General features: G+C 36.3%; 1 protein-coding gene across 5 annotated transcripts in view; it reads left to right on the top strand.

Annotated features, from left to right (window-relative positions):
- LOC127867572 (UPF0394 inner membrane protein YeeE-like) overlaps positions 1 to 12,592 on the top strand; it is a 57,632-nt gene that overhangs the window by 36,869 nt on the left and 8,171 nt on the right. For 4 of the 5 annotated variants that reach the window (XM_052408845.1, XM_052408847.1, XM_052408844.1 and 1 more), the window contains exons 3-4: positions 7,656 to 7,739; positions 10,761 to 10,918. In XM_052408845.1, coding sequence (XP_052264805.1) covers positions 7,656 to 7,739; positions 10,761 to 10,918 — 242 coding nt within the window. Of the gene's footprint in view, positions 1 to 913; positions 1,803 to 7,655; positions 7,740 to 10,760; positions 10,919 to 12,592 lie in introns of those variants that run through there. The other variant, XM_052408848.1, reaches the window with a different exon arrangement.

Raw genomic sequence — 12,592 nt, forward strand, 5'->3', positions numbered from 1 at the left:
CGAAAACGTGTATCTGGAAAACGTAACTCCCGATTCTTATAGTCGCAGACTAGTTCAATAGTTTTCTAACCGCGATCAGGCTGTGAGCACACACAGTTTGCGACGTTTCGAATACTCGGTGCAATGATTTTGGAGGACTTTTTTGTTGAAAGTTCGAGCATCTGCGTCGCAGAACATATCCCCTTGTGTTACAACGTAGCAAATGACCAAACTGCCGATTTGTTAGAGAGGATTCAGATGCCATTTATGTGGGTGCTCTTCGGTTTAGTCGAGTCGTTTTAAATTGGTAGCGAAAATTGAAATTTCACTGAGTACATATGTCTGCACGTGTGGTGTTACAGTAAACAATTGTATTACCATGTTTACTTAAATGCAAAGTATTACGTTTTACAATACATTTTTGAAATACTTACGTACTGATTATCAGGCGTTTTAGTATTTTGATCTTGCAGTTATAAGGACACCAATACAACGTTGATGCATATACAATGGTGTTAAAAAATCAATCAACTTACCTTAATAAGACAATACGTCAATGGTCACGCAATGAAGCAAAATCACCTCCGGGTATTTATTGATCCGTGAAACGCGTCCCCGGGGCTCGTCATTTATTCGTAGTTGCTACCAGAAACAAACATTGGTATTGAAAAAATATATTAATGACGCTATTAACCTTTTGTTGAAAACATTATGTTGGGTGCTTTCAAGTATATAATTAATTGGATTAAGCGACTTAAGGCGCAATAAAAACACCACGCTTTGTTTGTGGAATATATATAAAGGAATATATATGCAATCATTTATCATCGAATACAATAGATTCGGTCGGTATTTGAGGTTGGAAGTAAACATCTATGTGGTTTATATTATAGGAGTAAACTAACAGTGATAAATATTTCTTTCTCGACGGTGAAAGTGTTTCATCAGTCGGACTACAAATCATTAAGGATGCCTATGGTGCACAAGAGAAGGGAAAGTTCGTTAAGGCATTTGGTGTTTACATTTTAATTATTAATTATAGTGTGGCCGTGTCGACTAAATGCAAAAATTCTTACTGAGAAATGGTGATGTCGAATATCAAGTACGCGGAACTTCGTGATTTCTTTCGTGACGTGGCGGTCTTTTGAGTAAAAGGGACAATAGGAACATAGAAGGAAACTTTCGATATTTTAAGCCTTATTGTGCACATGTATACAGGTACCATGCCATGTTGGTATTGCATGTAAAGGTTCGATAACTCAGTAGAATTAAACCGAAACACTAAAACGTGCAAAATTCTTACGATACTTTGCGAGGTGCCGGTTTATTGGCACATGTTCATAGATTTATGAATACCGTACCTGATCCCAGTCGGAATATATATTTGTTTTTATGCCAGTGTAGATAAAACAGATAAAAGGTTAAACTAAACGGAAGATAACACTCGATTTGAACATTCCACCCAGAGTTTTGTTGAGGCACAAACAGATTCAATGAAACTTACGAGTTAAACTGGATAACTGAATTCTGCAGCCTTGTCAACGTTTAAGGTATTATAAAACATGTGAGTTTTGTGCTGTCGATGACCGTTAGAAGACGTGCAAATATGACCGATGGCGGAGAGGAGCATTCGGTCAGCGCACCGGAAGTTGACGTGTCAGATATTCTCGTTAGGACGGTGGAACCGGAAGGGGTCGCGTTGGGCGAAGACTTTGTGAACGAAAAGGAACGGGTGGCGAAAGGACGCTGCGTGTTGGCGCTCAAGAGTTTCCTGTGTATCGTGTGTGGCGTCGTGTTTGGAATATGTGCCCAGAAAGGCCGGGGTAGGAAGCTTGTTTACCAGTCTAAGAAATTTAATCGAAATCCGTGAATTCGTATACGCAGAAATCCGACCTCATATTTACATATATGTGATCAAGTTATACTTGTTTATGTAGTATATTGTTGTCATATATAAGCACTCGAAATTAGTTGCAATATTCAAACGCCCAGCTATAAGACAATTATCTGTAAATTTAATTAATTTTATACTTAAAGCAATTACGAAGAAAAATATACTCAAATATACTCGACATGTGCTAGTGATTCAAAATAATAATACTTCGGAATTTCTTATTTGCAGCGCTAGTTTTCCATGTTGGCTGTTCTATGACGCGTGGTTTCATGTTATACAATCATCATATCATTTTATCGTCATCAACATTCACCATAACCGCCGTTTTAAGCATTACCATCTTGTTCATATTTTGACTGTACCGTTTGCATCATCACAATTATTATCATGATTGTTGTTTGCATTGAGCTATCTTGAAGAAACTTTTGATATAGCAAGCGTGCATGAAAATGTGACGTGTCGAGTCACTGACACTAAAACTATTTAAAAAATCAGTCTTCGCTCAAGCACTTGTTTAGTTTTGACCAAAGGTCTATAAATACACACACAATTTTTCTTGATAGAGGTTTCTTTTAACGGAGATATTACCCTTTCAGCGCTGGAACCGTATTTTAAAGGCCTTTGCAAACAGTTTGGATCCAGATGAGACGCCACAGAATGTGGCGTCTCATCGGGATCCAAACTATTTGCTATTCTGATAGTATTTTTTGGAAAAAAATCTAAGAAAATGCTTATTTTAGAAATTCAGCAGACGACATTTCAGCAGACTACAAATTTCCCAGCATGCAAAGGGTTAAATAGTGTCTGTAGGTTGCTTACATAAAGACCCAGCTCGGAATTGTATTAAGAGCCTATTGGGTCAAGTTTAAGGTCACTGTTACTAAGAATAGAAAAAAAAATCAAATATTTGGTCGCCGGTAATTATCTTACTTATGCATATCTGGATGAAACGTCGGTGGAAGAAAGCATGCATGGAGACCTAGCCTGCTATTGTATTTTGGAGAACCTTATTTGGGATTGTCGGGTAACGATCAACGTCACAGTTACTAAACCGGGAAATACCTTACCCTCAATTACCTCAGTGTGAGTGGAGGTGTTGCTCTGACATTGTATGTGTTGGTAGCTTACATGCAGCCCTAGCATGGGGATTCATTAGAAGCCAGACGATTTGTGGCCAAGGTCGCTAGACCTAAAATTAGAAAATCAGCTGTCAAAGAACATGAGTTTGGATGGAGATATTGTGATGACTATCCCCATCTTGGTATTTTACATCCGTGTCAAGCTTATGATTCCATTGGGAACAGGTTGATCCAGATCCAAAAGAGAAAAACAGTTTTCCGTCATTGCCTGAGTTTTTATTATGTATTGTTCCGAAATGTTGTACGCAGGTAACTTACATGAACACTTAGCTTGTGATTGCATTTTGTTAAAGTTTGATTCCACTAGTTTCTTTAAAACACAACTGTTTTCTACTAAATATATTGTGTTTGGATAAAAGTACTGAGAACACATTTTCTGTCTAGGTACATAACATGCAGAATTTAATTGGGATTGCATAATTAGTAAAGTTTAATTGATAACTTAAAGGCTTAAAATTCTGGTTTCGTTGCGTCGCCGTGTTTTTGTCACTAATAAGATCCAAATCTTTATGTTGTTTAAACCGATTTATTTAAGATTGGTTGCATCGAGAGTTTAATTCTTTTGAAACGCTCTCGAGTCCATTTTCTGGGTAGAACAAGTACTTGGTGTGTTGGGGGGATATTTCAAGAACGCTCCCACCGTGGGAGGCCCTCCCGTGACCTCGCGCGGACGACCTACAGCATTGTTTGACTAAATAGACCATTATGAGCGTAATCAATATTATTATTGTTATCTACAAAACGTAAACTTGTTCTCACCGCGAACATATCATTATTTTACACATGAAATAAATGCACTGTAGATCTTTGAGCACGCTATATATTACATTCCTCGACGTTTATTTACCTTCTGCAGCTGTTGTACTTTTTTATTCACTACGCTAGTATAGGTCGCATTGTTGCCGCTTACCTTGAAGTAAAATGATTTATGTTTTTAAACGCTCCATTAATAACGCTACTACCGATTCGCTCTGTGCGTTCTATGAAGCGATTGATAGGTACTACGTGCCTGGAGTGGAGCAGTGGGCATGCGCGGGAATTTCATTCATGAAACCCAATGAAACGCATTATTCGTAATTATTTGGATATTATTAACGCACAGTAATTACTGGTAGTTATTGTAAGTAGGCTGACATGGCACAATTGGTATACAAGGCTCATGCGGCTATGACCGCATTTAACCTCTTATGTTTTTGACTGCATTATTCAACGATAATAGGAAGATATCTCCTTACATGACGTTACTGAATTCACTTAATATGCGATATTTCAGTGCGCCGCGATCATCAACCTACTCATTGTCAATTTAAGTGAAAGTCAACACCTATTTATATATACATGTAAATTGAAATCGGACTGCAGAGGCTAATCTGGGACCAAACTTGAGGCACATGTGTAGTACATAATTGTGAACCACAAAAAATACGGACAAAACTTTTCTTTCCGATATCGATAGATCTTGGTTAAATTGTTTTCAAAATCTTACAAGTTTCAAATTAAAGCCTAGCAAACGTTTGTAAAGATTTTGATAAAACTTAGTCATAATTGAATAATTTTGTTCTCAAAGGTCTCGTTTTGAAGAAAGTCTTCAGTCGAAATGTAACTTCGAAGTCCAGTTCAAGTGTAATGCTGGGTTTTCTGAAATTAAATGGTTATAATCAAAGTCAATTATGAATTATGTTTAGAGTTCTGCAAAACATACGTGATTTTATTTTATTTTGTGTCTGAAAACAGAAGCATCAACTTTTGGGTGATTCTCTCCATCTTCATTCTAACAATTTCTAAAAGAAAATTGATTTCAAGAGAATATATTTTCTCTGAAAATATACGGAATAATGTGTCTATAGCATACAGGCGGGTAAATGAACGGGCTGATGAACATAACGGAAGTCCGATTGCTATATTCACCCTCCCTCCTAACAAACCATGAAGTTGTGCGATGGTAAAACAGATTTGCTAGTTAGAATGTATTCACCCATTTATGCCTAGCGTCTAGAAAAAGGCCTTGGCATGGTGCGGCGTCTCATCAGGGTCTGCGCTGTTTGCTTTAAAGAATTTCTGTAAGAAATATTCTAGATATAGAAATAAATATACAAGACATCCCTAATTTTTGGAAATAAATGGATCCACTTTAAAAGGATGGGAGAGTCCACTAGGCATAAATGGGTTAAGTATCGTTTATGCGGTGTTGTGCATTTTGCCGCGTTAACGGTGTCCTGTGTATGCGGTGACAAGCCTTGCATGGGCAAAACCTGTCACGACCATACGGGCTCAGTCCGGGATCACAAGAATTGCATCATCTTTATAACACATGAAGTAAAAATCGATCTTCCACACTAAGAAGACATAGTTTCTATTTTGATTGTATTATTTTAACCCCAGAGTCAAATTTCGACTAAAGATCGTTCTATTCTTCGCTGTTTGTTGTATGAAAGATTTATTAACACATATATTCAGAAAGCAATCTTAAAAATGACAATATTGAATGAACTCCTATTTTATTAACAATGAGCATGATTATATACGACTGATTTTATTTACGCCCAGACAATATAGGCGGATAACCGTAAATTGTATCAAAATATCGGTCACACTATACTAAACACGTTCTGTTGCTGATAGTGTCACTGGTATTTAAACGTTGTATCATGACTCGGCAATTTTTATCGCACGCTGACAAGTTATCAGGTCATTTTATCAAGCTTATGACAAAAGGTAACCCTATGTATAGTAACAGTTAGTTTAAAAGAAATGCACTATACAGAAAAGTATTGGACGGATTTCGTTTCTTCAAATCTCGTCACACGTATTCGTTTATAATATTTTACACACAATTGAACAATACAATAATTACAACTACTACATGCGTTTCCTTGTATGTGCTGTTATGACTAATACAACTATCGAAATGTCAACCATGATGAATTATAAATATTTTGTGAAAAATTTTCGCTATGAAAATCAATATGATTGATCTGTAATGATTACATTTAGATATATTTAAGCACAAGCAATAACACTTCCGTTTCATTTGCAACGATCTGTATTTTCCGCAATATCATCGTGGCAATACCTGTAATAATAAGTATTATTACTATTTTAGTTATGTTAATAATGCAATTAACCCATTCATGCATAGCGTCTAGAAGGCCTTGGCAAACAGCGTAGACCTTGATGAGACGCCGCATGATGCGGCGTCTCATCAGGGTCTGCGCTGTTTGCTAAAGGGAATTTCTGTAAAAATATCCTAAACATAGAAATAAATATACTAGACATCCCTTATTTTGGAAATAAATTGATCCAATTTAGAGCATAATAAAATAATAAAAATGGGCATTTTATTTAGAAAATTCACGTATGCGCCAATCAAGATACGTTCGCATTCTGGCGTTTGTATTTGAATATCATATATGTCCATTGAATAGGGAAAGTCGTATTTTAATTGTATATATGACTAATTTTTGTCAAAATATTTATATGTATTTTATGTATTATGTAAAATTGCTTATTCGAGTTGTACGACCAAAGTTCTATATGTATGATATGTTGGCTGAAGCATAACTCTTACCAGCTAATAAGCAAAATTATGTCACATTTGTACTTAGAAAATTCAGTTAATCGTTTGCTTGCAACTATATTCTATGTATCTGTACCTACATCACATATTGCACTGAAACGTTCTATAAGTTATCATGGCCTTAACAAACAATTACTGACCAATACTTATAACTGTGACAAGCTTTTGAGCAGAATCATGCCCTCTTGTGTACTTATCAATATCCAGTTACGGTTTGCTTGCAAGATGAAATGTAGGTTAATGTTTGCGTACATTAAGTTCATATCTCTGTTTTGTGGATCATCATGCGAAGCTACAGACCAAGGCCCATAACTCAGACCCGAAATTAAGCAGAATTAAGCCCCTTTTGTACAACAACTCCTACCTCTCGCTGACATTGATAACTAGCATGTGATTTAATCGGTCAGTTTGGTCAAGGTCAATGTCATTATTGCAAAAATATATAGGCCGTGCTCTGTGCAAAGAGGGTTTAATGCTTGTGCGTTAAGTGTCGTCCCAGTCCGCACAGGCTAATCACTGTAATCAGGGAAGTCACTTTCCGCTTCTATGATATTTTTTGTTTCAAGAAAGTCTATTCTTAGCAAAAAAAACTAGTTTAGGCGGAGAGCGTCGTCCCTGATTAGCCTGTGCGGACTGCACAGTTAATTCAATTGAAGGCAGTTAAATAATTTGGTAAAAAAAATGAAAATCCAAGGTATTTTCATTTCTTGTGTTAAGGCATATATTATAAATTTTACATCAACTATATTGAAATTCATTTCCAAATATGTCTTTTTTGTAATTTTATACGGTTATTGACAGAACACGTAGCAGGAAGAATAGTCTTGGGCCAGCTCTTGTTTATTCTGCTTTTGTTTTGCTACTATAAATATTTTAAAATTTTCAAAATATATAATATTTGTTAGTATTTTTTATTTTTTTTTAAATCTGTGAAAAAAATCCCTTACAGTTATGACACTATAAAATGTATTTTCTTCTGAACGATGCATTATTCATTCATATGTGTGAAACATTTGGTAATACGTGCGCAAACTCATATTAAAAATATATTATTTTCTCTCTTCAGTGTTTGAGCCGAGGTCAATACGAGGACAGATGGTGTTTGAGAACTTTATAATGCTCAAGATGTTCCTTTCGGCCGTCTGCTCAGGTGAGTACTTTCGGTAGCCCCCTTTTGGGCACACGAGTCTTGTTCTGAGAAAACTGGGTTTAATGCATTTGCGTCAAGTGTCGTCCCGGATTAGCCTGTGCAATCAGGGACGACACTTTCCGCCTTAACTGGATTTTCGTGTAGAAGATACTTCCTTTAAACGAAAAATATCACAACAGCTGAAAGTGTCGTCCCTGATTAGCCTGTGCGGACTACACAGGCTAATCTGGGACGACACTTTACGCACATGGATTAAACCCAGTTTTCTCAGAACGCGTCTCATATGGTCTGGTCGCACGTGCAATCACTTGCACACGTTTGATAACCTGTTTTTGACGTCTCATGTGGCCTCGAAATATCTACAATTACAACATCCGGTCGTAAGCTTCTAGCTTATATGCGCGGTCACCACTTCCGGATATCGCGTACGTTTGCAAACTGATGCTACGCGACAGAAGTTCTGTAATCAGCACCTGTGTGATAACGGATACAAGATATGTGGTCTATTTATGATAAATGGTAAGCGATAGGTTAGTAGGGGATGACTTGGCGATTTTCTTTGTATTGCGAGGGATTGTTAAGTCAGATGTTGAAATCAGTGTCAATGAAGACGGCGATTCATCGTGATTACAGGAAATTTGGAATGATTTAGTACTATATGAAATTGTCATCAATGTCGATTTCGTAAAATATATTACTTATCGACCGATTTATTATATTTTTATACGCCCGTCTATGACGGGACGTATTATGGTATACCCCGCGTCCGTCTGTCCGTCCGTCCGTCCGTCCGTCCGTCTGTTAATGTCGTACGCTACGTCAAATATCCTTTGACAGATTTTCTTCAAATTTTAACACAATCTTAATATTGATAAACCCTGATCCCCTTTCGTTTTTGACGGAATTCTGAATTGTCGTTCCAGAGTTATGGGACTTTGTTTGTCAAAATTTCGTGATTTCATTGAATGTCCTACTGTAGCTCAAATATCCTTCGATGGATTTTTTTCAAATTTCAACACAATCTTAATATTGATAAACCCTGATCCCCTTTCGTTTTTGACGGAATTCTGAATTGTCGTTCCAGAGTTATGGGACTTTGTTCGTCAAAATTTCGTGATTTCCATGCTCATGTACTTATAAAATAAACCATGTATTCAAATACAAATAAACTGAAGTAAAAAAATGATTCAAAGGGTTATTTATTACCTTACTACTTCATTGGCGAACGACGGTCGTATCATGCGCTCATGGCGCAGCTTTTATTGTCAAATATCCTAAGTCAGTGAGTCAAACATTTCAGATGATTTCTAACATGTATGCCGTTGCAACTCGGTTATTGCTCGACGACCGCTTTATGACGAGGTCAAAGAGTGAGCTTTTGTTTTTGCCGATCGATTTTCCGCATCTCGTCTTGCACAGGTTACTAAGTCAATCCACTTAAAGCCACATATAGTAACCTCTATGTATTGAGTGAAAGGAGTTATTTGAATAGACCAAACAAATGTACTTCGAATATAAATATGCAGACCTAGTTTTCAACTATATCAACTTATCACATTTATGAATACAAGAGTCAACACTCGACGCCATTGGCAGAATAAGTTCGTGTTATATTTTGTTGATACTTTATCATTCGCCTTATAATATCGTGTTAAAACATAATCATTTAAATGTGTGATATCTTTTTGAAACTAAATCATTCACACGTGTGATATTTGTGGAAACTTTATCATTCACACATAAGATAAATGTGTTGAGACTGAATCATTCCCAATTGTTATATCATATTACAAATTCTTTGATATCCTTGCCGAGTTGTGAACACGTCGAAACACATAGTATAACCACAGTTTTATGAAAATCACATGGACTATTTTCTTCAATAAAATATTGCGTCACTGCTTAGATCAGATCGAGTATCTCTTGCGTCACTGTTTTAGGTTCGATCGTGTATCTCTTACGTCACTGTTTTAGGTCCGATCGTGTATCTCTTACGTCATTGTTTTTGGTCAGATTGTATATCTCTGGTGTCACTGTTTTAGGTCCGATCGTAAATTTCTGACGTCACTGTTTTAGGTCAGATCATGTATCTCTGATGTCACTGATTTAGGTCAGATCGTGTATCTCTGATGTCACTGTTTTTGTCAGATCGTGTATCTCTGATTTCACTGTTTTAAATCAGATTGTGTATCTATGATATCACTGTTTAAGGTCAGATAGTGTATCTCTGATGTAACTGTTTTTGGTCAGAACGTGTATCTCTGATGTCACTGTTTTTGTCAGATCGTGTATCTCTGATGTCACTGTTTTAAATCAGATTGTGTATCGATGATATAACTGTTTAAGGTCAGATAGTGTATCTCTGATGTCACTGCTTAAGGTCAGATAGTGTATCTCTGATTTCACTGTTTTAGGTCAGATCGTGTATCTCTGATGTCACTGTTTTAAGTCAGATAGTGTATATATGATGTCACTGTTTAAGGTCAGATCGTGCATCTCTGATGTCACTGTTTTAGGTCAGATAGTGTATCTCTGATGTCACTGTTTTAGGTCAGATCGTGTATCTCTGATGTCACTGTTTTTGGTCAGATCTTGTATCTCTGATGTCACTGTTTTAGATCAGATCGTGTATCTCTGATGTCACTCTTTTAGATCAGATCGTGTATCCCTTATGTCACTGTTAAGGTCAGATCGTTTATCTCTGATGTCACTGTTTTAGATCAGATCGTGTATTCCTGATGTCACTGTTTTAGATCAGATCGTGTATCTCTGATGTCACTGTTTTAGATCAGGTCGTGTATCCCTGATGTCACTGTTACAGTCAGATCGTGTATTCCTGATGTCATTTTTTTAGATTTGATCGTGTATCTCTGATGTCACTGTTTTAGATCAGGTCGTGTATCCCTAATGTCACTGTTTTAAACCAGATTGTGTATCTATGATGTCACTGTTTTAGGTCAGATCGTTTAACACTGACGTCACTGTTTTAGGTCAGATCGTATATTTCTTGCACTATTTTAGGTCAGATCGTGTTCAGTATTATATCGGTGCTGCCGCCCACCAAGTCCATCTTCCAGAAAGCGGTGGTTGAGTACATCGCTTGCTTCACACAGAAGGGAATCCTTACGAGCGCCCTGGGAGCCTTCGTTCTGGGCATCGGAATGACGCTGTCCGCCGCGGTTAGTAATCCCCCGATCGTCGTTAAGACATTATATAGAAGATCTTGACTCGTTTTTGTATTTTGTAAGTGAACAAATGTGATTTTTACAGATGTTCGCGTCCAAAATATGTTCAAGAATGGCAAAAATGCCAATTTATTTTTATGAAATAACTTTATTTAGGAAATAAATTACTAAAATAATCGAGGATGGCTTATACGTCACTTGTCTGGGTGTATTAAGGGGTCATGATAAACTTTTCTGTTAACCATTGCCTTGTTAGCTGAGAGATACGTTTTATGAACTGCTGACTTGAGCTTTTTTTTAAATTTCGCCTCAAGGTCGATATCTATTGATTTGCCTCGACGCTTAAAATTTCCATTAAGACTTGGAGGCGTTGAATCAATACGCTGCAGTTATACTGAACCAATATGTCCGTGATTCCATTGCATTTGATTTTACGTATTTAATATGATTAGCTTGTAAATAAACGAGAGCGGACGTGACATTTTAGATAATATGTTTTATTTTCTTGTACTCGTATTTATTTGATATTTAAATGTCACGTCAATGGTTCCCGTCTCGCGAGGAGACATCCAGGAGCTAACGCCCATGAGTAAAATAAAGAACGTACAATCATACACTCGTCCCATGAGTAATGATTTATCGACGTGTTACAAGTGCATTATAGTAAAACTTAAACAAATCGTGTCAAATATCATAACGGGTTATAGAAACAAAATGAAGTTCTTTCAATAATAATCACACATATATATATGTGTGTGTGTATGTTCCTTGTTTGTAAATTAACAGTTTACATGTATTATATCTGCGTTATTGTTTGAAAATAATAAGGTTTTCTAATTACACTGAATGCAACGTATCCAACATTTTAATATAATTATCGTAAAGTGAACATCACGTGTTATTAAATTCGTATCACTTTTTGTTGTCTCGAAGTTCAACGTTAGACCCATTGACGCAATTGTTTGATACATGATTTATCTATATAGTTGGCATACTGAAACTTATGCCTTTTGAAATCTGTGAACATGTATGTTATTGTTCTATGCTAGCGCCATAGAAATATTTTTGTTGTCATTATTATTATTATTATTATTATTATTATTATTATTATTATTATTATTATTATTATTATTATTATTATCGTTATCATCAACATCATCATCATCATCATCAGCAGCAGCAGCAGCATTATTTACATGTATATTATTATGATAATAGTATTCGGAGTTGAAATAGTAGTATAAGTAGGAAGAATATAGGAAGCAGTGGCAGTAGCAGTGGCAATAGCAGTGACAGCAGCAGCAGTAGTAGTAATAGAATTAGTTAAAGGAGCAGTAGCAGTAGTAATAGTACTCGTGGTACACTGTTTGATTGTATTGCACTGGAAAGCAAGCTTGCCTGAATTTCTATGAGTACTTAATACAAGATGCTTTATCGACGAGCGATTACAGAGTCCAATAATCGATGTTTAACCAAATTTCACTCCCGTAATATTAATTATTAACTTCAAATGTAAGAAATGCCATTACGCTGAAAAGTGCATTGATACTGTTCAATCGCACGATTCATACAAGCGCGCTTGCAAATAAATAGTGCTCTTCGTAATAAGCAAAATAATGAATAGCCCATTAGCATTTCTGTTATGTCACCATACCCTGGCAAATTGAT

This window comes from Dreissena polymorpha, chromosome 2 (genome assembly GCF_020536995.1).
Source record: "Dreissena polymorpha isolate Duluth1 chromosome 2, UMN_Dpol_1.0, whole genome shotgun sequence".
Taxonomy (NCBI): domain Eukaryota; kingdom Metazoa; phylum Mollusca; class Bivalvia; order Myida; family Dreissenidae; genus Dreissena; species Dreissena polymorpha.